This window comes from Coturnix japonica, chromosome 8, assembly GCF_001577835.2.
Source record: "Coturnix japonica isolate 7356 chromosome 8, Coturnix japonica 2.1, whole genome shotgun sequence".
Classification (NCBI taxonomy): Eukaryota; Metazoa; Chordata; class Aves; order Galliformes; family Phasianidae; genus Coturnix; species Coturnix japonica.
In genome coordinates this window covers 24545940-24571225 of record NC_029523.1, presented here as the reverse complement: position 1 = coordinate 24571225, position 25286 = coordinate 24545940, and the positions used below count along the sequence as shown (strand labels likewise).

The window sequence follows — 25286 nt, the reverse complement described above, 5'->3', positions numbered from 1 at the left end:
AAATTAGCAGTATTTGCTTTAGCACCATTATAATGAAGTGCCCATCACCATGTCCAAAATAAGCACCTATCGTTGGAATTTGGCAACTACTCTGAGGTGAAATCTTAGACATCGTGTTTCAGCATGAATAGAATTTGCAATTAAGTATTTCAACTTTTTAACAAAGATACACACATTTTATAGCAAAAAGGTTTTGCAGGACCCTCTAAGTTAAATTGGCTTTTCCCTATGAAAAATCAGTTTAATCAAGTAATGATGTTTGCTTATTAAAGGCCACCAATTCCACACTCCATTTTAAAACCACATCCCTTTCATTTTCCCATAGGTCCAATGAGGACCAGCACAACCAGATGATACCAAGGGCAACATCCAACTGCAGACAAAGAATACCATCACCGATTAAATTTTGACATCTCAAGACACACTGTGCAAACAAGCACATCAGTCTACATTATCCAGGGTGAGGGAAACTTATATGCTATGGGTTTTTCCATTCTTCCATATATACTTGCTCCATGATGCACTGTAGTGTCTCTGGTAGCAAACAGCAAGGGTCTAGTGAGGAGCTATGAATTTCAGGCATCAAGGTTCTTCAGAGCCAGGTACATCTGCACCACAGTGCTCCAAGAAAGGGATAATGAGATTGGCATGGAAATGAGGGGAGCCACTCACATGCATAAAGTTTGGTTACAAACACCTATGGAAACTAGGGGCTTTGGAGCATTCATGGCGAGGCAACAGTCTATACAAAAGAAACTCAGTATGCTGTGAAAGGAGCTCAATAAAACAGTTAGATCCAAGCTACCTCCAAGCAGAACAGAGATCCCTAGGCAGGTGTACATAACACATCTTGAGATGAAGTTTGTTAACTTCAAGCCAGGTAAAAGTCATTTTAGTTCCCCACACAACCTGGTCCTGGCACTGATGTACTGTGCATGCACAGTGCTACCTACTAGGTAACAAATTCCTCAGAAAGTTCTTTTTGCATCAGGGTAGACATCTGCCACCTGTGACACAAGATTACCCAATCACAAGTAATCAGGAATTGACTACAGAGATATCGTTCGCTTCAGCAGCAGCAGAGAAGACCTTATGCACAGAAAATTCAACAGGATTTAGAGCAAAAAAAGGAGTAGGTAACTGACACAGTACAGCATGTTATTCTTCCATTCTCTGGCACAACAAGCCGAAGTCCTCCTGGCTCTTCTGCATCTAAAAATGTCCTGCTGCTCCTACATACAACCTACCGCCAAGCCCTTAAATTCTTCTGCCAGTGTAAATACAGATCAATATACACTTTTCAGTCATACAGTTAAAACAATGATTTGATAACCTTAAACCATAGCTACTCGATCACCTCCTCTGTTTTGGCTTCCTATTTCTGGGAACATGCAAAAGTCACAACAAAGGATGTCTGGTTATAAGGCTTGGACAGAAAAGTAAAACAGAATGGAGCATAGGAACTGCTAACATTTCTCTCATTTCCAGGTTGTCTTTAATACTGACAGATCTTCCACAGTCATAGCAAAATTGTTATTCATTGACAGTCATAATTTAGACTCCTCTATTGCATCTACATATTTAAGAAACTACAAGGCATAAGGATAATTTATGCTGACTTCAACACAATCTGTAGAAATTCACCCAGAAGTTCCCGTAGATAAGGCCAGAAATCAGCAGAGAATTGAAGTATACCTTCTGGAAAGACCAAACCCAAAGAAATCCATGTCTTTGTGATCTGTCTCTATGCCCAACTGCCTTTACCAGTACAAGCGCATGTCTAATTTCAGCTCCTACCCAGCTTTCAACTCCAGTTATCAGGTTTTATAATGCATTTGCCAGATTCTCATCTAGCTGCACAGGTGCGCAGTCAGCAGCTTTCCAGTCTGTCCAGTAACCTCAGGACAAGCGAGCCAGAGACTCAACTCTAGTTTCCAGCACTAGCATGGTAGGAAGCACTATGCAAAGATATTAGTACTGTAAGATAAATGAGTCGGGTCTAGGAACTATCAGACAGCAATGAGAAGCTCACTGCCAAGACAGGAATCTCACAGGAGGTCGACGTAACTTATGCCAGGCTTTCTGCTTTTCTGGTGCTCCAGGAAATATCAGTGATCCAGAGCACAATAAACAGGGCAAACAAGCAGGAGGGAGGCAGTTACGTGGCAGCTGGTACACAGATGAGACAGAAAGTTCTCATGGAAAATGACCTACAAATGAAAGTGTCACAAGACATGAATCCCCATCTCTGCTGCTGCAGTCACCTCTGGTACTTCAGCAAGCCCTGCTCAGTTACAAATACCTGACAAGCTGCTGCAGCCCATGTCACAGGATGCCAGAGGCCAGGTTAAGGAGCTCAGGAGGTGAGTTCTGGTCAAGTTTCTGCAGGGCCAGAAGACAGACCAAGTGGGCATCAGGGACAAACAGGTATTTAGAAAAGGCTCTGCAGAGGTGGGAGCTTAAGACCTATGAGGGCAAGAAGGAAGATATGACTGAGGAAAAATTATATAACCAAGTAAATCTGAACTCCCAAAGAGGGTGGAAGCTGACTGACTTCTGGCAGGAGGAGGAATGCTCCATCTCCATGCTGTTCACTTAGTGACTGGTTCAAGGTCCTGACAGCAGAGGAGGATGAAAAAATTCTATCAGAAAATTGCAGGAAGAACACCTCACATTGTCTGAGAAAGACCAGGGACAGAAAGAAGGACTGGTGTGCTGGAGTAATGCAGTTGTACAGAGCCAGTGAGATTTATCCCATAGTCCTGAAGGGGCTGGAACATCAATGTACATTGTCTACCAATATACCAAGAAATGTGTGGACAGTTTTAGTTCTGGGGGATGAGGTTGGGTGAAGGAGTTGATAGATCTAACAGGTAACACTTTACTTCATAAAGGACTTGAACAAAAGGTATTACAGAACAAAGGCTAAGGACCACATAGGCCGTGGCAGCTAATGAGTACTGAAGCTAGGTTAAAGGCTTTTCCAAAGACTCGGAAGAAAGAGTGCAAGACATTCTATCCACCTGATTTACGAAGAATCTGCTTCTTTTCATTTTGGAAACTATCCTTCTGTTTTTGGTTTCCCTCATTCCTACTGTCCACACTAGTTTCAGCTAAAGCTGGAACACTTGCTTGAACTGTGAAAATAGATGTGAATAAATAAATCAGACAGATCCTGTAAAATACATGAAGCAGTAACAACACTTCACTAACTTCTATTTTTGTTTGTGTTTTGGCTACAGGAGGGTTTGTCACTCAATTTTCCTGAAATATTCTCACCTTCTATAGTGTGCCCTTATAAAATCTAGGATCAAGTGGGACCTAGTCCTAACTGTTAAATTACATCACTGCAAATTCAGCAAAAAAATAAATAAATAAGAAAAAAATCAATGACTGAAAAGGGAGGGGGAAAAAAATAAATAAAAATAGAAGTCTTACCTTTCTCTGAGCATCTTTCAGAAGAAATGGTGGAAGGTCTCCTCCTGAGTAAGGTGAGCCGTACAACCTGCCCGGTGTTACGCAGCGCCTCTACCACTTCTTGGTTGGTAAAATCCTGTATGTTAACTCCATCAACCTAAATCACATCATATAGCAGTAGTTACGTTACATTCCATTTTGAGGGATGTCCACATTATTTTGTGCAGCTGTTATGAGCAGTCCACCCAAGAAAACGATCTCACGAAATCGGTAACATTTCACTATAAGATATAACTTCCAAAATGCATTTCAAAAGGAAACACAGCAGTAATTTCTCCTGTGCTCGCGGGCCAGCAATAAAACAGGAAATTACTATTCTAAGTGTGCACTGATTTCTCCCTATCATACATATATATATATATATATATATTTAATTTGCAAAGAACAATTTGAAAAGCATCATGGATGAAGCAAGAGTAGTCAACCAAGACATCTTATCAGTCAATAATCACTGCTAACATACTGCACACAGCCCTATATACATAACTGTACAACCAACTTTGAACAGCTTAATTCATAAATGAATTCATATGTTTCCATTTACAGCTAAAATACGGCATGATCCCATTGTTAGATCACACACCAATAGGGGCTTCACCTGCAAACAGCAGATAAAAGCTGAAGCTGATATCAAATTTCACTCTCATAAAGGAAAAGCTGACTTGGGAAGGGCCCGGTAGAGCACCCCACTTTAATAAGTATTTTTAAATCATATCTCCATAAATATTATTCCTGAAAATAAAAAGATCATGCAACTCATTCCTGCTTGTACTGTGAATGCAAAATTGGCCATTATTCAAATCAGTCCTATTCAAAGGTTTTAAGTTTTCTACAAATAAAGCCTGGGCTTTTAAATATAAATTGCAACTATTAATATTTTGATTGTATCCACAGCATTCTACACACTAATTAAGATCATAAAGTGTGCCACATCTTGCAAAATCTTAACTACCCTCAAATCCCGTTGAATTCAATAGAAGCTAATGCTTCTCATCTTTACTTTAGGCCAAAAGCCAAGATTCTCCACTCAAACATTTTAATCCAAATGCCTGCCTCTTTGATAGTTAACTACCATTTAATACTTATTTGAACAACAACGAAAAATATTTTTACCACAGAAAGCCAAAGCTCAGTGCTGTAAAAATTCAAACAGAACATTTGAAGATGTTTCATTTGTTCTACCTAAACGAATTCTTGCTTTACAAAGCAGAGAAGGTTTAATTAATTCTATAAAGTCTTTAGAAAGTTGTTCTTTCAATGCTGAGACACGTAATGAGCCATCAGTTTACAATACATGAGCAGAATATTTTACTTACAGCGACAATTTTGTCATGAACGTGAATTTGGCCATTGTGGTCAGCAGCGCTACCAGGTATGATGTTTTTCACAAAAATCCCTGAAGATTCTGCTGGTAGTGGGAAGGGAGGAAGGGAAATAAGTCATTAAGCTACTATATTTTCTTATTAGGCTTTTTTATTTGCAGCATTGCTCACACATTTGTCCACACAGTTACAATTCTGCAAACAACATTAGCACGTCACTATTTTACACAGCTTGTCACGGAGTAACTGAGGATGTCTGAAGGAAACAACAAGCAGTGGCACAAGCAGTACACAACCAATATGCTGACTGCAAGAGTTTTTCTTAGAAGTGGCTCAAAGAAGGCCACTTCCTCCATGGATTCATTCATTTCATGGGCCTTAAACCACAATCACTTAAATCCATGCCGCATTTGATTTCAACAGGACTACCCAAGCTAAAAGTAAAGTATGTGCTTAAGTACTTTGATCAAGACTTCAATCATCCCCTTCTAGCTAAAGAATTTAGTCCTTTAAATCTTAATGAAAAAGGATTTAAAAACAAAAAGAGAGAGAAAAGTGGTAATCAGAAAAGCTGTCCTTTGTCATGTTTGAAGTTTGATTATTAATTTTAACTTCTAATTAGATGAAGGAAAGTAAAAAAGAAACACAAAACCCACAAACAAACCAACAACTAACACAACTAACAGAACCACAACAGTGTAATCAGCAGTTAAAATAGTAACTTCTCCCTTCTAACACCTTCCCACAGCCCCCATATACATAAAAAAAAAAAAAAAAAAAGGCTATCATCAATCATACCGGTGCTTTTGCCATCTTTTTGTCAACACCAACCTTCTTCTAACACCTGCCCAACGTGACCTGTCCATGCTCAGCCATCTCCCCTGCTGGTACATTCTCATTTCTATATATACACCCTATCTGTTAACTATCTATGTAGGAGGAAAAGGGTGGAAGATGGTATCAAAGCTTATTGCATGTGGGAAACCCACCTTTCCTCTTAGCCTCCCTGACCCAGTTCTCAGCACCCACCACACTGGCCTGGGATTCCTCGACAACAAGCCCACAGTATGACCTGGCAATTGAGAGAGCAGTAATGCAGTCCTAGTTGCATTGCATTCCCAGCATACTTGATCAAGTGCTATGAGAAGATCCTGTCGTTTGTGAAACCAATAGTTTAAATTAGAGCTATTAACCGGTCTTAGAAGAGGTCATAGAAAAAATATCCTAGTGCAGTTATTTTTAGCTGTTCCCTAAGTTTCAATAGAGTAACACTCATCCACCAAGGAGTCATAAATCACCTCGTGATAGTGGCATACACATCACACTCATTTGAAAATCTCTGTTTCTCCTGGCCAGCAGAGAAATGGAATATTTAATCAGATTGATCACTTCTATTCTAAAACAATTCTATTCTACAATTCATTAAATAAACTGAAGTGCACGTTGAGCTACTTTGGACGTACTGAAGATGTCACTCAAAAACAGATGCAAACTGGGGACATGCAATACTCTGTTTTTTAAGCTCTTCTTAAAATGTCCCATCTGAAATGTGGCAGGTACCACAGGGCAAAGTAAGGAACAGCATTGGCAGGAACCTGTGTTAGAGCCTCTATAGGCAGGAACTATCTGCTACAGTTTAATATCTCAGTAACAACACAAAGGTGTAAAATTCACAGTCCAGCAGTCAAGTGGGAACCATTTAATAAAATAACTACAACTCTGAAAAAAAATACATCTATGGCTCACTTTCCCTTTGTAGCAAGTTCTTTAAACATCTTCATAGATTTTGTAGGTTATACTATTTCAAAGAAGTACTCTCCATTTGATGTTGCAGTGAATAAAGAGTATTTGAAAAGCTCCAGTCCTGGACTTGACTAAATCCCATAGAACTCACCTACATCGCATGCACCAGCATATCCAACAATTGTTATCCCCAGGCTTTGCCCGTTCTTTTTTATAAGTTCAACATCATGGGTCTCAAAAAGAATGGTATTATTCTATAAATAAAATACAAGACAGTTAAAAAAAAAAAGTCAATTTCTCAGTACCATTAGTGTACGGCAGGTTAAGATCTTCATAAGCGAGCAGCGATATTGATTTTCCTATTTTAGGGGGTATTATACTTGCAAAGGCAATATGTCCAGGATTTTCTGAAAGCAAGGTGTCACCCAAAGTCATTAATTGCTTTCAAAATCCTTTGCTACTATTTCTCCATGTACTTGACAGACACATAATATTCATATTTCACTGAAAACAAAAGTTGGCATTAGACTGCTTAAGGATTCCACTGGCATTTAGTAGTAACAGACTTCCCAGTGAAGCCCAAAAGACAACAGAAACCTTAAATACCTCTGCCTTTCCTGATAAGAAACAAGCTGTTACTGCTGGACAGTTAAGAAGTCAGAAAACTGGTATAAATATGCAGGCTAATCACATCACACATTCCTGTCAGAAAACAGTGATGCTAAGGAAGTGAGGGGCAACAGAAAAGGGATTTCAAAGCAGAGATAGGTTTGATGTCATGAAACAAAGGAAACTGCACATAAACATAGTAGACACACTTCTACTAAAGAAGCAGTTGCCTACTTACATGCAACTATGTGTGGCCTGAGCCTTTTCCTTGTTTTTATGCTACACTCCAAACCACAAAACCATAGCAAAAGTCAATCTTTAGAAAGGCTGCATCATTGACAAAGATAACAATCAATTAGAAAGGCTGCATCACTGACAAAGATAACAATCAATTAGAGACATAAGGGCCATTCTTTGTGGCAAGGAACACAAAAATAGTATTTGTACTGGAAACAAAACTTGGGTCATGTTTTCACATAGCACAGGCCTCAGAAAAATATGATAGAGCTAGAAAGTAAGTGCTTCACATCTACTCTCATTATGAATTCTTGTCATTACTTTCTTAAGAACAGAGTATTTGATGAGAGAGGCCCACATTTAAAACTCCAGCCTCAAGGTATGTAGACTATCCATTCCATCTCTCTGCCACTCCAGATTCCTACTACGCTTCCAATAAGAGGAGCTTGAGGGGACCCAACTACTTCACTGACAGCTGCAGCCACAGCAGCCTACCAAAGAGATGCAAGGTATGCACTTCTCCCCAAAGCTGATGTCTGCCTTTGCAGTGTCTGCCCAGTAAGCAAGAAGGTGAATTTCTAACAACGTGGCTGCTGGTCTGACCTTTAAAGATGGTGCTTTAAAAAATTCACTCGCTTCCCTCATATTCAGAAAACCAGATAAGGGAGAAAAGGCTACTGAGATTCTACACCTCAATCTAAGCAGCACAGGAGTAGCAGATGGTGCACAAGCACAGCTTTGTTTATGTTTCAAGACCTACTGTACACTTAGTGTAGCATTTGTTGATTTTAATTACTCAAAACTGAAAAGAATGACTTCAAAAACAAGAGACTTTGATATGACCATGTTAAGATTTGCTAAAACAAGTTTCAAAAATTTTAGATATATTTCCTATCACAGACAGTAGCGTAGACTATGAAAACATCACACTTATGTTTCATAAAAAGATGATAGTGCTGAATAATTCTGGTTTGGCCGTGGCACTCTGGCTTTCAGACTAGGGAAATTCACACTGAGGTTTTAAATCCCTTTTACAAATGATTGATTAGCAAAAATGTAATTCGTGAGAAAGGAGAACTAGAAGCACCATTTATCGATAATATTCACGGTCTTGGTAATTAAGTCAGCCACTCTGAAATAAATTCCATACAGACCGTCATTTTGATCCCAAGATTAGGGGGCATTAATAACATAAAAAGGGGAAAATTACAGAAGATGGAGCTAGAGTAACGATCACTTAAATTTATAAATACAATAACTGGAAACCCAGGAGAAGCGATTTAGGCATCAAAAATATTCTCTGTTCCTCTCCTTTCTGGTCCCAAGCCACAAACACACTTAGAAACACCATAAGCAGACATCAGATACTTACGTTTCCATTTTGAAATGAAGGCAGTGCACTGACTGGCCAGGTCACAGGAGCTGGTGGGCTCTCTGTAATTTCACACTTTGGGTCCCTCGCTACTATCATCCGAACAGAATTCCCACAGTTTCTCAGCACTTGGGCAACTTGTTCGCTGGTCATTCCCTGCACGTTGGTCCCTCCAATCTGTAAGATGTGATCTCCAGTTTGGAGCCTCCCATCCTTCAAACAGAAATAACATGGCATAAAACTTTTTCAAGATGTAAAAACTGGAAGCCCCTATGGGAATTTTCATGACAGCCCATGTAAGAGAATACAATAAAACTGACCATCAGTGCAACATGTAAAGTAATTCAAGGATGTTTTCAAAATATTAAGTGCTGTTTTTCCCACAGCAGTAAACCATGGTAAATCAGCCTTTTCAAAACTAAGATATACACACATTGAATACCACTGTTCCTTAGGAAATGGTTACTTTTCTTATTTAGGAAAAAAAGGGTAACAACATTTTAGAATCATAAAATGGCTCAGATTGGAAGGGAGCTCAAAGACCATACAGTTCCAACCCCAAAATATATAATCTTACAAGCTGTTATGTACTGCAGTTTCCTGGAATAAACTGCACAGAACAAGGGTTAGACTTTAAAGTTGCTAATAACACTTCTATATTAACTTGGCAATTCTTTTTTCACACGGCTAGCTCCAACTCGAGCAAGCAACTCCATTGAAGGTAACAGGGCTCTGCACACACGCAAACCATTTTTTACATGACAATTATAATTCATGGCCTACATCATCACTCCTAGTATAAGCAAGCATTCATAGCACCAAATGCTCAGCTGGTATTGATCAGCACAGCCCTACCAGCCTAGGTGCACTGATTTATACAGCAATCATAGTGGAGTTATTTCCAGGACTAACTCAAACTCATTTACAAATCCATCCAATTTTAACATGTATATGCACTCATTATTTCACATGTTCTTAATGATGCCTCATTCAGCTGAGAATGATGTGGTGAGTTCTTAACTTACATGCTTCATTTGTGGCCAAGACACTTTATTCCTTACAGCAAAACAGGTGTTACACAATAATTAAAAAATACTCCTACGTACATGACAGGTTTAGAGGAAAGCAGTCAAGTAAGAGCCAGCATTTTCCATTAAAGCTCCCTGAATCTCCAGTTTTTGTTTCCATCCTCTACTAGCGGAAGTAACAATAAAACATACATTCTTTTCTGTTACTGGGTCTTGACTGCATGGGCTCCAGTTCTCAGTGCAACAACTTTTCATGGCCAAATTCACATTAAAAATCCAGATCATTCATGCGTTCTACTCCTGAAATATACCAACACTCAGTGCTGGATCATTAAAGACTGACAATCAGAAGTCACAAATCAGACCCGTATAACTAAAAAATAGCAGGAACTTCAGAAAGTCTTGCAGAAAGAATTAGAAGTACTGAAACTACGAGAAGCTTAGACAACTTTTTAGCTTGTCTGCATGTTCAACAATGTTGTATAAGCCAAAGCACATCTGAGAAACAGCTTAATTTGTATCAGGTGCTGACTTTTTTCCTCAATCATATCTTCAACATATTTATTTATAAAGTATATGTTGGCATTCAGACTTTGATGCTATCAGCTTCCTTTTGTTTAAGTATACTAGTTTATTTTAAGACTGTCAAAAGCAGTTAATTATACTGTGCAATCAAATAAGAAGTGACATAATATAACAAATTACCCGATCTGCTAATCCTCCAGGAACAATGGTTCTTACAACTACACCACTCAGCTTTCCTCCTACAATTCCAAAGCCTAATCCCGAGCCATCGTTAATCAGCTCAACGTTTTCAACGTGGCCCCAACGAATCTGCAATTAATAAGAAGAGAAGACTTTAAATTCAGCCCATCTTTAATGCGTCTCAATTTCACCTGTACCAGGAGAAACAAGAATCAAAGCACCTCTTTTCTCTTTGCCACATACTGGAGATCTCTTGGATTTTCTTCAGTTGACTACATTACCTTATAAATATGCAGTGAGGTTTCTCATCTCTTACCGAACATACATTTTGTCCTTCACTTTTGTAACAGGATACTAGGAAAAAGCTTGACTAAGAAAAAGTAATTCAAAGATTTTCTTGCCAAAATGGAAACTATCCTACTAGTTTTTCAGAAATCAAGAATATTGCAAACAGAGAAACAGTCCAGAAGCTTGAACTGGCCTAGTTTTCACTTAGCGTTGCCCAAATTCTTCTATCTGTTATGTCACTTACACACTCTAAACAGCACCAGTACATGCTGAATTAATAGTGCAGTATAAATTCTGCCATGCTGAATTGGAAGCATGTTTCTAAGCTACGCTGTGCGATGACCTTATGTTCTACAAGACAATCTGAAAATAACAAAGCTGTTAAGTAACCCAAACGCAGGCAATGTTTCTGTCAGATTAATATCTCATAGAAACCAAAATGGAGCAAAGTAGGCAGATTTAAGTCTTCTGTGAATAAAGGATTTATTAGCATACTGAAAATCTTTGCCAAAGCCAGTTAAATATCATAAAAGGAGTTTAAAGACCCCCTGTAGAGATATATATTTGTATTTTATTTTGTTAGTCTGTTCAGTGCAGATCTTTCAATGAAAAAGCAGTTAAAGTTTAATTCTTTAAAATTTTCAGTGCAATAAACAATATTGATTATCCACTAAAACCTTCAGATTTCACTACCTCTGTAATAATCATAAGGGAAATAATTACTGAGAATAAGGAAAAACACTGCTCTTAACCAGATTTTCATCAAAACCTGCTAGCATAATAAATTAAGATTCCAATATTGCAAACCCTGGATTTAGGTGTGCAGTTCAACCAAATTCAATGAAGCCACCTGGACCATATGGCTTGAACACAGATGCAAGCTCAGCCTTAGCTTATTATATCTGAGTGACAATCACTCCTTGTTAAAGAAAACAAAAGAGCTCACAATGAATGAAATCTGCAGATTAAAAAAGAAGATAAAAAAAATGAATGGGTAGGTTCTTTAACAAATTAAAGAAAAACAAAGGCAAGGCATTCGGTTTTGAGCAATTTAAGTTTACACTGGTTCTGGTATTTCAAGCAGTGCTCAAGATAGGTTATGTTTACAGTGTTTTAAGATATAATCAGAGCATCTTTAATTGCTAAGTGCAAGTATTTTTCAGCTGGGTATACTTATAAAACACTTTATCCAGACTATGCTGAACAGACCCTGCTGCTAGAAAATGGTTGATTTACTATAACTTCTACTAACACATAAAAACCCAGGACCTATTTTATAACAGCTTCATGCAGCTTTGCAATGGAAGCGTTACACTTACTGCATGATCAGTCTAAATCAAATGTAACTACAGATAAAACATGATTAAAAAAACCCCAAACCCTGTATGTAAAGCTAACTTGTAGAAACACTTAAAACTACTAAAAAGAGTACCCAGCATAGTTCAAAATCTGATTTTGACTGTATCGCAACAACTTACAGTCTCAGGTGGATTTGTATCACTCAATGAGACAGGCGAAGTTCTGCTGTTTCCTTGAACCGGCTCCCTAGCAACAACCAGATGTAAAGATCCCGTGGATTGCTGGAGGAGTGCAATAGCGTGCTGATGAGAAATGTTCTGATCCAATGGGGTGCAATTAATGGCCAGTATGTGGTCATTTTCCTTTAGTCTTTGATCCCTTAACAAAACATTAAAAGCAATTTCAAAATGCAGCACAGTGACTTCCCATGCAAAGTTTACATTAAAAAAAAAAAAAATAATCTACTCATTAGACTGACTTCAACTTACAAATCACACACAATATACGTTTGTACTGAACTGCCCAGCCAAAGTTTGTCCTAACTTTATCATAGTGTGCAAGTTTATTCAGTTTTCTTCCCTCGACTATTCAAAATTCAATGAAATCTCCTCACTCTTTCTTGATGATGTTAAATCGGACAAAAAAAAAAAGTTGCAATTACACAGCTAACTAGGAACTCTTCTTCATTACTTTTAGCATCACAGGACATCATTTCCAAGTATCCAAAACTCAGGCTACGATACTGGTTTATATCATCACCTGATCCTAAAGATAGTTAAGCTGTATATTTCTATTTTACTCATAAATTATATCATCAAAACTCAGACATGAAACTTTCCTCAGGCAATAGACAGTTCGATTTATATTATACCTTTGGATAACATAAATCTCACAGTTAATTCATCCAAGTGATGAATTTAGATTTGTGACAAGAGAGAAACCATCACTTATCCGCTTTGTTAAATATTCATTCCGAGCATGAGACCAAACTGTTACATAGACAGACACTGCCTTCAAAGCTCTGTAGGAATCCAAAAAAGACTCCAGGAGATCTTAACTCAGAACCGAACATGCCGGGAGATTTTTGAAACCTCCAAAACAATATAGCTGTACATCTTAACTAATGCATTTTAAAGTTCATTTTTACCACGCCACATTTAAGATGTTTTCCTGAAACGCCTTTCTTCAGGCATTCGCCATATTTTAGACTCTCTCATCAAAGAAAGTGAGCAGCAGGTCATCAAATCCTAAAGTGAGATATTCACCCTCCTTTGACATCCAGATCAGTCCATCTGTCTCCACTTTGAAAGAGCCTAATATGCTTTTCTTGTAAGCGTTCTCTGGTGTGTTCTCTGTGGGCCCATAGCCATTATCATTCCAACCTCTCCCCACTCTTTGTCATCCTATGTTGGCACTTCCTGACATGTGTTATTTAAAAAGTGACACCAATGACTTGTAATCTAGACACATTTTCTTTAAACATAATTCCAAGCACTGCATTTGTCTCATGCCAACTCTCGTGGTTTTACAATCACATTTTGTTTTTCAAGGATTGCTCTGTCTTTTGTTTTTGGGTGAGAACTTGCAGATAATACAGGAAAAAAGTGCCTGAAGCACCGATTCTATGATGACATCTGCGCAGGGATCTGCTGGAAGGACTGGATCTTAATTTACACAGGAAACACACAGTAAACCCAACTATAAATAGAGCATTGTCATAGGCACATAAATAGAGAAACAAGGGGGAAAAAAAAAATCTTTCAGTAATACAATGAATAAAAATCCAGAGACGAGTTTTTATTTCCCTTGTACTGTTTTCCGAGCTGCCTTTGTTTTTCAATCAGCACTCAAAGTTCTCTTCAGTGAGTCATGTTTTCTGGAAATTCCATTTGTGAACGGCATGGATATTTGGAACTCATCTGAAAATCTGATCCTCAAAACATGAGTCTGTTTAGCTGAAAAGCCAGAACGCGAGATACGACCTCCAAAGCATCCCACCAGATAATCCAAACAAACACGTTAGCCTGACAGCCTCCAAGGCAAAAATCAGGCCTTCTCTTTTCACAGAACTGCTGCAATTTTTCCATTACAATTATAAAGATCTCACCTGTCAGCCACGCTTCCTGGCTGAACTTCTTTGACATAGATACCAACTTCTCCTGAGTTGTGATTTTTAAGGGTAACAACACTAAATCCAAGACCTCCGACAGAAGGCTTTTCAATCCTTATTGATTCTATTTGTCTCCCCTGGTAAAATAAAAAGAAATGGATTAACTAATTTTTAACGCAATAGAATGAGCTAGTTCAAAATTTATGCACCAGGAGAATTATTCCTCTCCTAAGACTAAACAAAGGCAAAATACTAAATATGTTATTCCTATAAAAGCTCCTCCATTTATTATTTTTAATATAACAGAGTATTGGATATGCGAGCACTCTGAGATTCTGAAACCTCAGGGAATTTAAGAGCTGCTTTCACACTTCATTCACATTATGAGATGAATTCCAAACTGGATGAAAACTAAGAACAAAGTGCTGTCTATAGCAATATATTTGGGGTTTCTGGAAATGCTGCATAGTTAAACTAAATTACTTGTCTTTTGGCTCCCTTAGCTTTTAATGCTGATTTTAAGGTACGCATTCAAAAGATTGCAGCTTTTAAATAAAGAAATTAATTTCCTTCCCATTCCTGCAACTTCACATGTAATGCAAATAAAAACCAAAACAACAGAAAAACTCGGCTTTTGCAACTGCCTGATTCTCAGTTCAAACACATCATTTCTGGGGTTGTTTACTGGGAAGCGACACTTAGAGAAAGCACTTCTATCGCAGCTGCTTTATCCAAAATAACGTGCAGTCTTTACTGTTAAATCTTTTATCAGATGAGTTAATGACACGCTAACAAGAAGAGTTATGCTGAAAATATTACAGCTACATTAAGGTAGTCAATTAGCAACAGTTACTTAATATAGAAAGGCACGACTAACCAATTAAATTAATGGCTCAAAGTAACACAGAACAATGCACTCATGGTATAAATGCCAATTGCACATGGGTAGATGTCTGCACCTGTACAGCTTCCATAAGCATCTGGTACATGCTACATCATGTTAATGAAATCAGCATCTGTCTGGCAAAGTTGAGACATATTAAATGAAGAGTTAAATAAAATATTACATGCCAGCTCTTTTAATCATTTGCACTGTTCATATATCAACAAAGCTGGTACATTTCCAATTCAAAATGTACTTGATAAAAAATCTTTCCATCAAAACAAGTTTCTGCAGAAAACATCCATTTTCAATTAAGTGTCATCAAATACAAAGAAAAAAAGTCTTCTGGAAACCAAACCTTCATTTCTACCTTGATGTGGTAGAAAATAAAAGAAATGGTAAAGAAAATACTTCCCATTGTTGACGTAATCTTTCATAGGGGGGAAAAAAAAAACAAACAAACAAGGGTCCTTGGTACCTCTGTTACTGGCTTAGGTTGCATCACACTCCAAGATATACAATCAAACAGTATGCTTGAACAAGTGCTCCAAAATCATGCAAGAAAAAGTCTGACATTAAAGGTTGGTTGACTGAACCTGAGAGCCTCACCTTTGCCATCTGTTGGATGATTGCATTAAAATCATTAACTCCTGGGTTTGGAATGAAGGTAGATGCTCTGGGTTCTGGTAAAGTGCTCTGTTTACACACATTTCCAGCTGTAACTGATTTGTCAGCAAATACCAGTAGTCCTCTCTTAGTAAAATCAAAGTCTACTGACCGCTCAGGTGGCATGTAATTGAGCTGTTAAAAATGAACAGAGATGTGGCAAAACTATTAAAAACGAACACAGATTTCAACATATATAATTTCGCGTGAAGACTGACAAAGAATCACATTTATACATCCACATTCTCACAACTGCTCTCACCTGGGTAATTTAGGTAATGTTAACGTGTAAGCTATAATCAAGACAGCACACCAACTTTAAACTGTTTTACAGAAAGGAATGTTCCCTGAATAATTCAGCTGTGGTTCTACTCCACACGATTTTGTCAGTTCTACCATTCTTCTTCACAGTTTGTGCCCATCCTACTCATTTCTCCCTCTGCACCAAATATTTAAAGAGGCACTCAAATGCTGGTGGAACTGTCAGGCAAATTCAGACAGTTTTCACACTAGAATCCAAAATTTTACGAGTCACTTAACCACTCAAATGCCTAATATATACAGAGTGCACCTAGGACACAAGGTAACTACAACTGAACACGCTACCACAGCTAGAATTGTAGTTCAGTTTCCAGTCCTGTTAAATAACAGGACACAACAAAATAACAAAAAGGAAAGCAGAAACACTTCCAGTGCAACGAAGTAAAGCAAAAAAAATCCCATCCTGAATGAAAGTTCTCAAAGGGGACAAGCTTAGAAAAATTTAAAAAAAAAAAAAAAAGCACAAACAAAAAAACCCAAAAACTTTATTTTCTAGACATGTTAAGCCTGAGCATTCTGGATATAAAATCTATTATGCCACAGTTACGATGCATGAGCCTAGATTTGGATTTTTGCTCACTTTTAACAGCTTGCAGACGTGCACTCAAGATTTGGAAGACGGGAGCAGATGCTCCAACAATGCAAACAGGGGAAGAAGACAAGTATGAATGGCAGAGCCACTACATGGTATCCAGGCAGCAATACTGGCAATATATTTAGCAATGACAGCATGGTGGCACCATTCTCCTGAGACCTACCCCACCATATCTGCAGCTGGACAGGTTCAGTAACAGCAAAGACAGGAATTAGTGTTGCATAGAGTGTGCCAAGTTAGTCCCTGATTTTTAAGCTTCCGTGCCTGACTTGGCAAACTGCATGGTAGAGGTGTCAACAACATCTTTGTCTACAAGATCCAAGCATCTACTGGCATTATGACTTCCACTGCCATACTTAACTGACTTAAAAGCTAGGTTGGATATGTCTGCATCAGAGCTTGGCACATCTTCAGGGTGATTTTCTACATTTTATTTCCCAAAGCATGTTAACCATTCTTGTACAAGTCAGCAGCAGTTAACGGATAGTGTCTTTTAAGGAGACAAGGTGCTGCTAGTCAGCTGATGAACAGTACTGAGAAAAACAGAGAATCTCAGTTTCAACTGTTTTCAGAACTCAAAGTATTAGAGCTGATGTCTTTTGCAGATGCTTTTCTCAGACTGACGTGGTTCTCGATGTCTCTTCTACACCCTTATCAAAGCATGGTGCCCCATGACTAGAGCATTGTAAGGTCATTTCTCATGTCAGAAGTGACTCAATAGATACAGGCTTGACAAGAAAAAGGCCAACATTCAGTAGCACCAACTTATAGCTTATTAATGACTGTCCTCATTAGCGCATGCCTACACAGACTTTTGTTCCAAGTTCAGTATAGTTATAATCACACCAACAATTGTAATTCTACACTCACTTGATCTTTCAGTTGTTTGATGGATTGCTGGAGGGTCAGAATCTGGTTAAACAAAGGGCTCTTGAGCGTGTTTCGCAGCACAGACAGGTTCTCGTTATGTTGGACATCTCTTTTCTCACGCAGTTTTGCTTGCAGACGGTCAATGATCTGCAGCACCTGCTGTTTATCTGCACCACAAAGTAGTTATATGTTAGGAATGGAGCATAATTTCTCACCACTTAACAGAGTATTCACTTTCAGACTACATACCTGCAGCAGGGTTTTCAGGCATGTTGGAGAATATCTTTGGAATTACTCAGAATAATCTAGATGAGATAAAAACAACAAACAAATACATGATATCTTTGAGTAGAATGCTTTAAGGTAGAATGTCAATAAATGCAGTAGTAAAATATTAAGTTAACTATAACAAAATTAATTAAAGAACACCACAATTAGCTCTTCAGTACAGCCAGTTGCAGAGCAGCCCAGCACACTCACAAATTTCTCCTTGTTCTGTGTGCTGCTGCTTTTACACTAGAAAAGGAAGAACAACTCTTCCAAAGATGAGGAATAATACACATTATAAAACAAAAGCAACAAATTGGTCAAAGAAATCAACACAGCTATGTTCAACCAAATTATCTGGAATGAGAACATTAAAACTGTGATCTTTTCAAATACACAATACCTAACTCTTTGTATTATTTAGCAGGTACTTCCACTTGTTTTAATTATTTGTGTATCTCACAACAGCTCAGCCCTGCTATGTGGCAATACAGGTGAAATCTTGAAATAAAACAATTCTTCAAGAAGTTCCCATAAAATGATGAGGTCCCCTTTGCTCACAAAACAGCATAGCATCAATGTCCCAAATTGGCTAACCCAATTCCTAATCCAGCATCTTAGTGACAGCTTTGGTGTCAAATAGGTAAGAGAAAACTATGTCCTTCTCCTCCATGTGCTTGCCTTTCTCTTTCCTATATATGAGACAAGCTTTAAAGGAACATGGTGTCCTTTCCCACCCTCTCTGCAACGTGAAAGAGAACAGGTCTGCAGCTGAGGCTGAGGCCTAGAGGACTTTCATTTGCAAGTTATAAAGTTCAGGTGGAGCCTCTCATTCTGAAACCTATCAAAGTAGTTACACCAAAAACACAAGAAACAAGATTTCTTCGCTTAGTACAAGCTCTTCTGAAAGAAGTCAACTGTTTAATAGCACAAATTACATAATTTAGACTATGCCCTGTATATAACAGTGCAACTTCAGAACAATATAAATTTGGAATTATTTGGGGAAAAAAAAAAAATCTATACTGCAAAAAAAGCTCTACATTTACTTTGTTAATCTTGCAATCCAAGAGCGAGTATGGTTGTTTGTGTATTATTGCTCACCCAGCAGAACCTCTGACCCTTTCAGCTCTGATCCTATCCACGCCCCAGCCAAAAATGTCTGGAATTCCAGGAAGACACTGAAATACATAAGAGAATAATAATTAAGCAGATGAAAAAGAAAGAAAAAAAAAAAAAATAGGTGGTAAGTCACAAAGCACAGTTTCAGATTTATGTACACTTTGCTCAATGTAAGCAATTTTGGCTTCTACGAGAATTCCTGCAGAACTCGGTGGACTTGCATGGTTTCCACCTAGGGCCAAGCAAAATGAGTCCCTTCACAAGACTATTAACAGATTTAGGAGGTCATTTCAAATCAAATTCATAGGAGGGGCTGAGGAGGCACACAACTCCTGAAAGACTTTCAGGAATGCATCTGAACTTATGTGAGTTCTGCAGCTTTATTTCCTTTTCTATTTGAAACAAAATAGCACAGCAGCGGCCTTTGATTCTGTGCTGAGATCTGATTCTGAAGTACAGATGAAAATACCATTTCCTTATATACTCCTGAGTCTTCACATAAACCAAGAAGTCCAAACTTCACCTCCTTAGCTAAAAATACTGTGTGAATCTTAAAAAACAGGAATATGAAGGGTTTTTTCCCCTTCATAATCAATGTAACTTCCCCGTTTTCACATCAGCAGTAAAACAATAAAGCAAACCAGCAACAGTGAGATACACAAGAACTCCTATGAGGAAAAGTGACTTGAAACACCTTAATGCCAGTGGTAGGGTGAAGATTAAACCCAGAAAAGAAATGCAGTATGGCAGGAAATAACAACTTGACAACACTGTACCCATCTAACAGCCAAGAAGCCAAAGTATCTTTCATGCATTTTGTCCTCCTTCCCGTCCCATCTGGGCTGGCCTTTATTCATCTGATCCCACAGTGAACTGGAGCAGGGAGTTAAACACCCAACAAGCCCCCACATTTGGTGGGGCCGAGCCTCCTGCCCACCTAGTGCTCAAACAACAGCACATGGGATGGGGCTGGGAACAGGACCACACCTTGCAGCAGCAACTAGCGGTTGCAGTAGCTCAGCTGTGCTGGCAAACTGTACCATGAGAAATAGCCTGCGTCATTCAAAGGCAGCCTCAAAGAGCCGTGCTGACAGTCTCCAAGATTAATCTTTTTTCCATTACAGCGGGTGTAACAATAGCAATTATGGCAACGGGTGCAGATCCAAGGAAGAAAAATTAGAGCAGAAAAATGTATGTAGGATATCTAGGCTCCATCTAACATGCAGAAGTCCCCTGGAGAAGGAGGTGAAAAAAAGAAAACATAAAATCACAAGGAAATACATTAAAGAAAGCATCAGCTTCCTGCTTGGGCTGCCCCAAAGCACTGCTGAGAACCACTGCAGAGCACTTCTCTCCAGCAGATGCTGAAGTGGACCTCAGGTACAGTTAGCAGGAAAGTTCAAGTTTACACAGCACTTTGGGATCCCTCGTGATTAAAGCTGGCCTCTAGTCAGCTTGCAATGCTTTACAGTGATATTTTTCTTTGAGCAATACGTTAAAACCACTCCTAATGTTTCTTTTGTTCTCTTTTCTTTCAAATAAAAAGAGCCGGGGGGGAAAGGCGGGGGGGGGGGGAAAGGTGTGATTTAAGGTAGACAGCTCCTTCAGGTGCGAGGGGATCCCTGAGAACACAAGCTAATTCCAAGTTTTCAAGTAATATGTAATTGAGAACAAGTCCCCAAGACTGGTGTTCAGGCTCCAGAGAAGCACACAGCTCCATCCACTATAGCCCTGTTTGTGTTTGAGGACCCAAACACATAATCATTAATCAATTTCCAAGTACTGATGCTTAGACCTGATCGGGGTGCCAACAGATCATTCACAAATTAAGAGGTCCATTCCTCGATGATAGTTATGAAGTAACCCAAAACACCATGGTTTGTCTTGTAAAAAACTATTTGTCCACTCTGCATTCAACTTCCTCAACTCCATTCCCAGATTTCTACAGCCACTTAATTATCTTATTGGTAGACAAAGCTGCAAACCTCAAAGTTCAAAATTCATGTCACAAGTCCCAACGTAATCGTAAAATCATTGCGAAAATCATGAGTTTCAGAAAGCGGAGTGTTTTGTAACCCCAGAAAAAAACCCCACTCTTCAGCACAGCGTGTATCTGGGTTTTGACTGTCTTCACTTTTGAGAGCTGAACTCAACGCATCATAGGGAGCGGGAAAGTTTCATAAGGTTTTGTATGAAATCTTAAGACTTGGATCTCCTTCAAAAGCAAACTAAGAAAAAAGGAATTCCCCCATGCTGGTGCCAGCAGAGGTCATCAGAAGAGCTGAAAGGTTTAAGTCTTCCCCTGCCATCACCCCCCAGAGCTGCCACGGGGCACTCAGCCCGGCACATCCCAGGCTCAGAACGACACGACACCTCTGGCAGTGGCCTTGACAAGTTCTTGCTCTGCGGAGGCTCCTGGGAGACAAAACTAAGGGGCTCTGTGCTGGGAGCTGGAGGAGGGCACGGTTTAGCCAACAGAGCTGCTTCTGCCCACGTCCCCCCTCTCACCTAACAACTACAATTGCTTCACCCCCAACAACGTGAATCCTTCCAAGAGCTGTGCTCATAGGGGAAATCCTGCCTCTCCGCAGCTCTCAGTATCACTGTAACCTTCTGGGCCATTGAACACTGCAAGTCCTCACCACACAGTGCTAACTGCTGCTATTTTTCAAGGCTCCTAACAGGGCCATCTGAGCAGCAAACAGCCAAGGGTACATCCCGATCCAAAGTCACCTTTCTGCACTGGTGCAGCTGTAATTTTTCCTAGCCCTGTTACCAGGAATGACTGATATGTGCATGGGGCGTCTTCATCAGTCCTGGGAACATCTCTAGCTTGGAAAATTTCCATCTAAGCAAAGGTAAAAGCAAGAGAAAACAGCATGAACTTCATCTTCAAGTGTTCATAATGTAGCATCACCTGTAAGCTGTAGTATTAAAAATGACATAGCTTACAAGCAGTATGCACTGATTAAAGAATAACACTGTAGCACATTTGGCTGTTCTGCTCGGCTTTCCACTTTCAAACATACAGGAAAATTAAATCCAACCAAACTTAGCACATACACACCTCACAGATGAAACCACCAAGGACTGCTGTGCTGTGTTTTGTTACAGTCTTTATAAAATCACTACAGTGTATTTGAGCTGCTCCAGGCTCTTGCAAGAAAGAAACAAGTGAAGGGTGCTGCGAGTACATCAATGAAAGCACACCAAGTGTATTCAGGTAAAAAACAGGCCAAAGCTAAATATCATCAAATATCAATAAACCACCTTTGTGGGGAAACCATCCCGGTGTTAGAAGCCCTCAGTGACTGCAGGCCGAGGAAAGCAAAAGAATCCCGTGTACCTGTGATTAGCAGCTTTGAGAGCAGCCTTATTCATGTCCAAGGCACGTCAGCTTCCCACAGGCAAAACCTGAATTCCTGTGGGCTGCAGCCCAGAGGGGAGCACTGCCATGGGGCCTCTGATGTCTGATAGGAGGCTGAGCTCACACTGAGGCCACTCAGTGCAGCCATGAACATGCTACGAAACCTGTCCTAGCAAAACTCGTGGAAAATTTACTTCTGGGATCTAAAGAGCAGCTAATTTGAGTGCAACAGGACACTGAGTGCTCCAGCTCCGGTGATGACAGCGCATTCAACTGATAAACCATTCTGTTGTGGAAGAGAACTGTTAAACCTGAAGCCATGCTCCATTTCTAAGCCTCAAAAACTTGACAAGAAAGCAGAGAACAATTGTCCTATTAATCAATCCCTAAATAAGTACTAATCAAAAAACTGTTAAGAACTGCCGGATTGAAAAGCACTGATGAAAAATGCCACAAATGTACTAAAAGGCTGGAAAAGGCCTCTAAGGTCCCCACATCCCTCAGTGCCACATTGCTGCAGCTATGGAACACCCCAACAGGGACGGAGACCCACCGCTCCCTGTGCAGCCCGTCCCAAAGTTTGGCCACTCTTTATAGGAGAAGAAATGTTTCCTAACATCCAACCGGAACCTGCTCCGGTACAACTTAATGTTACCATCACCCCAAGCGATGGGAGCTGCCCACACCCCACTGAGTGACTGAGCCAGAGCCCCCAAAGGGGCCGCCTGCCTTCCCCAGCCCCACGCTACACCCGCACCGGGCGCCGAGGGCAGCGGGCCGTCCCATGGGGCCGCCCCGGGCCGGGCCCACCGCGAGCCGAGGGAGGGCAGCGGGACGAACGAGCCGCCCGCCGCCCCTCGGGACGCTGCTGAGAGAAGGGCCGCACCGCTGCGGTGGGCGCGGGGCCGGCGGCCGCTCGATACCTGCGGCCGGGAAGAGAAGGAGGAAGAAGAGGAGGAGGAGGAGGCGGTCGGAGTGCAGCGATGGCCGCCGGCTCTCACCTGGGCGGAAGCGGGAAGCCAACACGCCTCACCTGCGGCGCAGGAAGCCGGGGCGGCGCGGAGGGAGAGCCGCCTCCCGGGGGACGGGCGGGCAGCGGGCGGGGGAGGCACACGGCCGGGCTGCGGCCATGGGATGGAAGGAGCGGCCACGCTGCCCTCAGCCGCCTTTAATAGTGCCGGGAGGTCAGCCGAGAGCGAGACAGCGATCTGTGTATTTATGCGCAGTAAAGCGACGGCTAAACAAGAACTCAGGCGCTCCGAGCTCCTGAGTCCTGTAGGGATGAGATGAGCTGTGCTCGTGCTCTGCAGCACGGACCCTATCACTGAGATGGGAAAAGCCTCGAGAAGTGTGGGGCCAGGACAGAGCTAAGCAGCTGTAATGCTTTTCCTATGGAGCGCCTCTGGATTGTGGATATGTCTGCTCTTATGTATATATACTCACAGACTGAAAATATAAAATGAAACCTCACAAAAACTCTTTATTCTGCTACACAGTTTCCTGAGCTCATGTGTAGCTCTCGCACTTGGGTAAGCATTTCCAAACCAATGCATTTCATTGCAAAACAAGCATTTTCTCTCTCCCTCCCCCAATTTGTTTTCCATTCAAAGCAATAGCAGTTGCACTAAAGCACACAACACACTAAGAACACACCACTCCATCCTCCCTTGAAAGCAATTCAGCTTCTTGCTGTGTAACTTCCCAGCCCTCACTCTCAACTTTAATTAACGCAGCGCTCGTGAGAAGTGACAACGTTCCTGACAGTGACGAGCCACAAGCCCTGTATTTATCCATCCTTGAGTTACAGTGTAGACACAGAAGCACAGCACATTTCCCATTGGAGCACCCCAGTCCCGATCTGGAGGGCTGAGTTCATTGCAGGGTGCACTGTGTGCGTGGCCTTTCTGTCCCAATTGCTGAAGGGAATATCAATTTTCATTTGCATAGTTTATCTGCTGGACTTAGCACACACAAATCCCCCTCGAAGCTGTGAGCGCTATTTCACATCAGTGAGATCTTTGTCAGACATCCGTGTATTTTTAAATCCACATTTTTACCAATTCTTTGAGTGCCTGGAACAATAACAAATCATAGGAATGGATTTATGCGTAAGTCACCATTCACTCAGGAAAATAACCAGGTATGATAACAAAAGACTTTCAGAAGGGAATGGTGATACATGGCATGGGCTGTGCAGGGGGTGGTTTGATCTCCATCCCTGGTGATGTTCCTGATCTGTGGGGAGGTGGCACGGAGGGATGTGGGCAGTGAATGCTGGATGGTGGGCTGGAGATCTCACTGGTCTTTTCCAACTGTAGTGAGTCTGTGATTGTTTTCAGTCTCTGGGTCCCCATATGTTTCTAATGAAATGCTTCTGGTGCAGAAGGAAACCCGCTGACAGCACTGCTGCCTGTCCTGGGCACATCTGCCACTCAGTGTCCATTTACCCCATGTAAACAGCTCAGGGTCCTGCGCAGCTCACAGCTGAGAGCTGGAATTCTCAAAAACGCTAGAAAAATAGGAACTGAGCTTAAAAAGGGCGAGAAAAGGTTAGAAATCACCACATAATGCCTCACAAAAAGCACAAGTTGAAGACACAGCTTGTCTGCTCCAGGTACTCAGAAACAAAACTAACAACAACAGCACATATTTAGAAGCACAGAACCAGTTTTATGTGAAGATAAAGCAACAATTTCAAGCTATTTCTTGCAGGGAACTGGCCTGGCAGCACACAGCAAGCACGGGACATCTGCTGTGCCTCATAAATGCTGGAAACTGTTTCTTATATTCTCCCAGAGGAGCCCAGGACATTGAGCACAGCTCACGAGCTACTCATGGGCTACAGTACATGTGGAGGCCCGGCTGTTTGCAGTCGGTATTTAGCAGTAGGGCGGTGCTCAGCTCCCCGCTCCATCCTCTCCAGACGCCGCCCCCGCCCGCGGCCTCCTCCTCCTCAGGCGGCGCTCCGTGGGTCCGCCATCTTGAATGAGGGCAGGACGGCGCCG

The 25286-nt window shown here is 40.7% G+C and overlaps 1 protein-coding gene across 6 annotated transcripts in view; it reads right to left on the bottom strand.

Moving 5' to 3' along the window:
* Positions 1–23373, bottom strand: part of PATJ (PATJ crumbs cell polarity complex component) — a 137085-nt gene extending 113712 nt beyond the window's left edge. For 2 of the 6 annotated variants that reach the window (XM_015870723.1, XM_015870722.1), the window contains exons 1-12: positions 23283–23373; positions 18897–18973; positions 17775–17830; positions 17526–17692; positions 15683–15874; positions 14188–14327; positions 12260–12458; positions 10494–10622; positions 8761–8973; positions 6694–6796; positions 4794–4885; positions 3439–3574 (exon numbers count right to left, since the gene is read on the bottom strand). In XM_015870723.1, coding sequence (XP_015726209.1) covers positions 3439–3574; positions 4794–4885; positions 6694–6796; positions 8761–8973; positions 10494–10622; positions 12260–12458; positions 14188–14327; positions 15683–15874; positions 17526–17692; positions 17775–17796 — 1393 coding nt within the window. In that variant the 5' untranslated portion in view covers positions 17797–17830; positions 18897–18973; positions 23283–23373. Of the gene's footprint in view, positions 1–3438; positions 3575–4793; positions 4886–6693; positions 6797–8760; positions 8974–10493; positions 10623–12259; positions 12459–14187; positions 14328–15682; positions 15875–17525; positions 17693–17774; positions 17831–18841; positions 18974–23204; positions 23224–23282 lie in introns of those variants that run through there. The other 4 variants (XM_015870720.1, XM_015870718.1, XM_015870721.1 and 1 more) reach the window with 4 other exon arrangements.
* Between the last annotated feature and the right edge of the window lie 1913 nt (positions 23374–25286).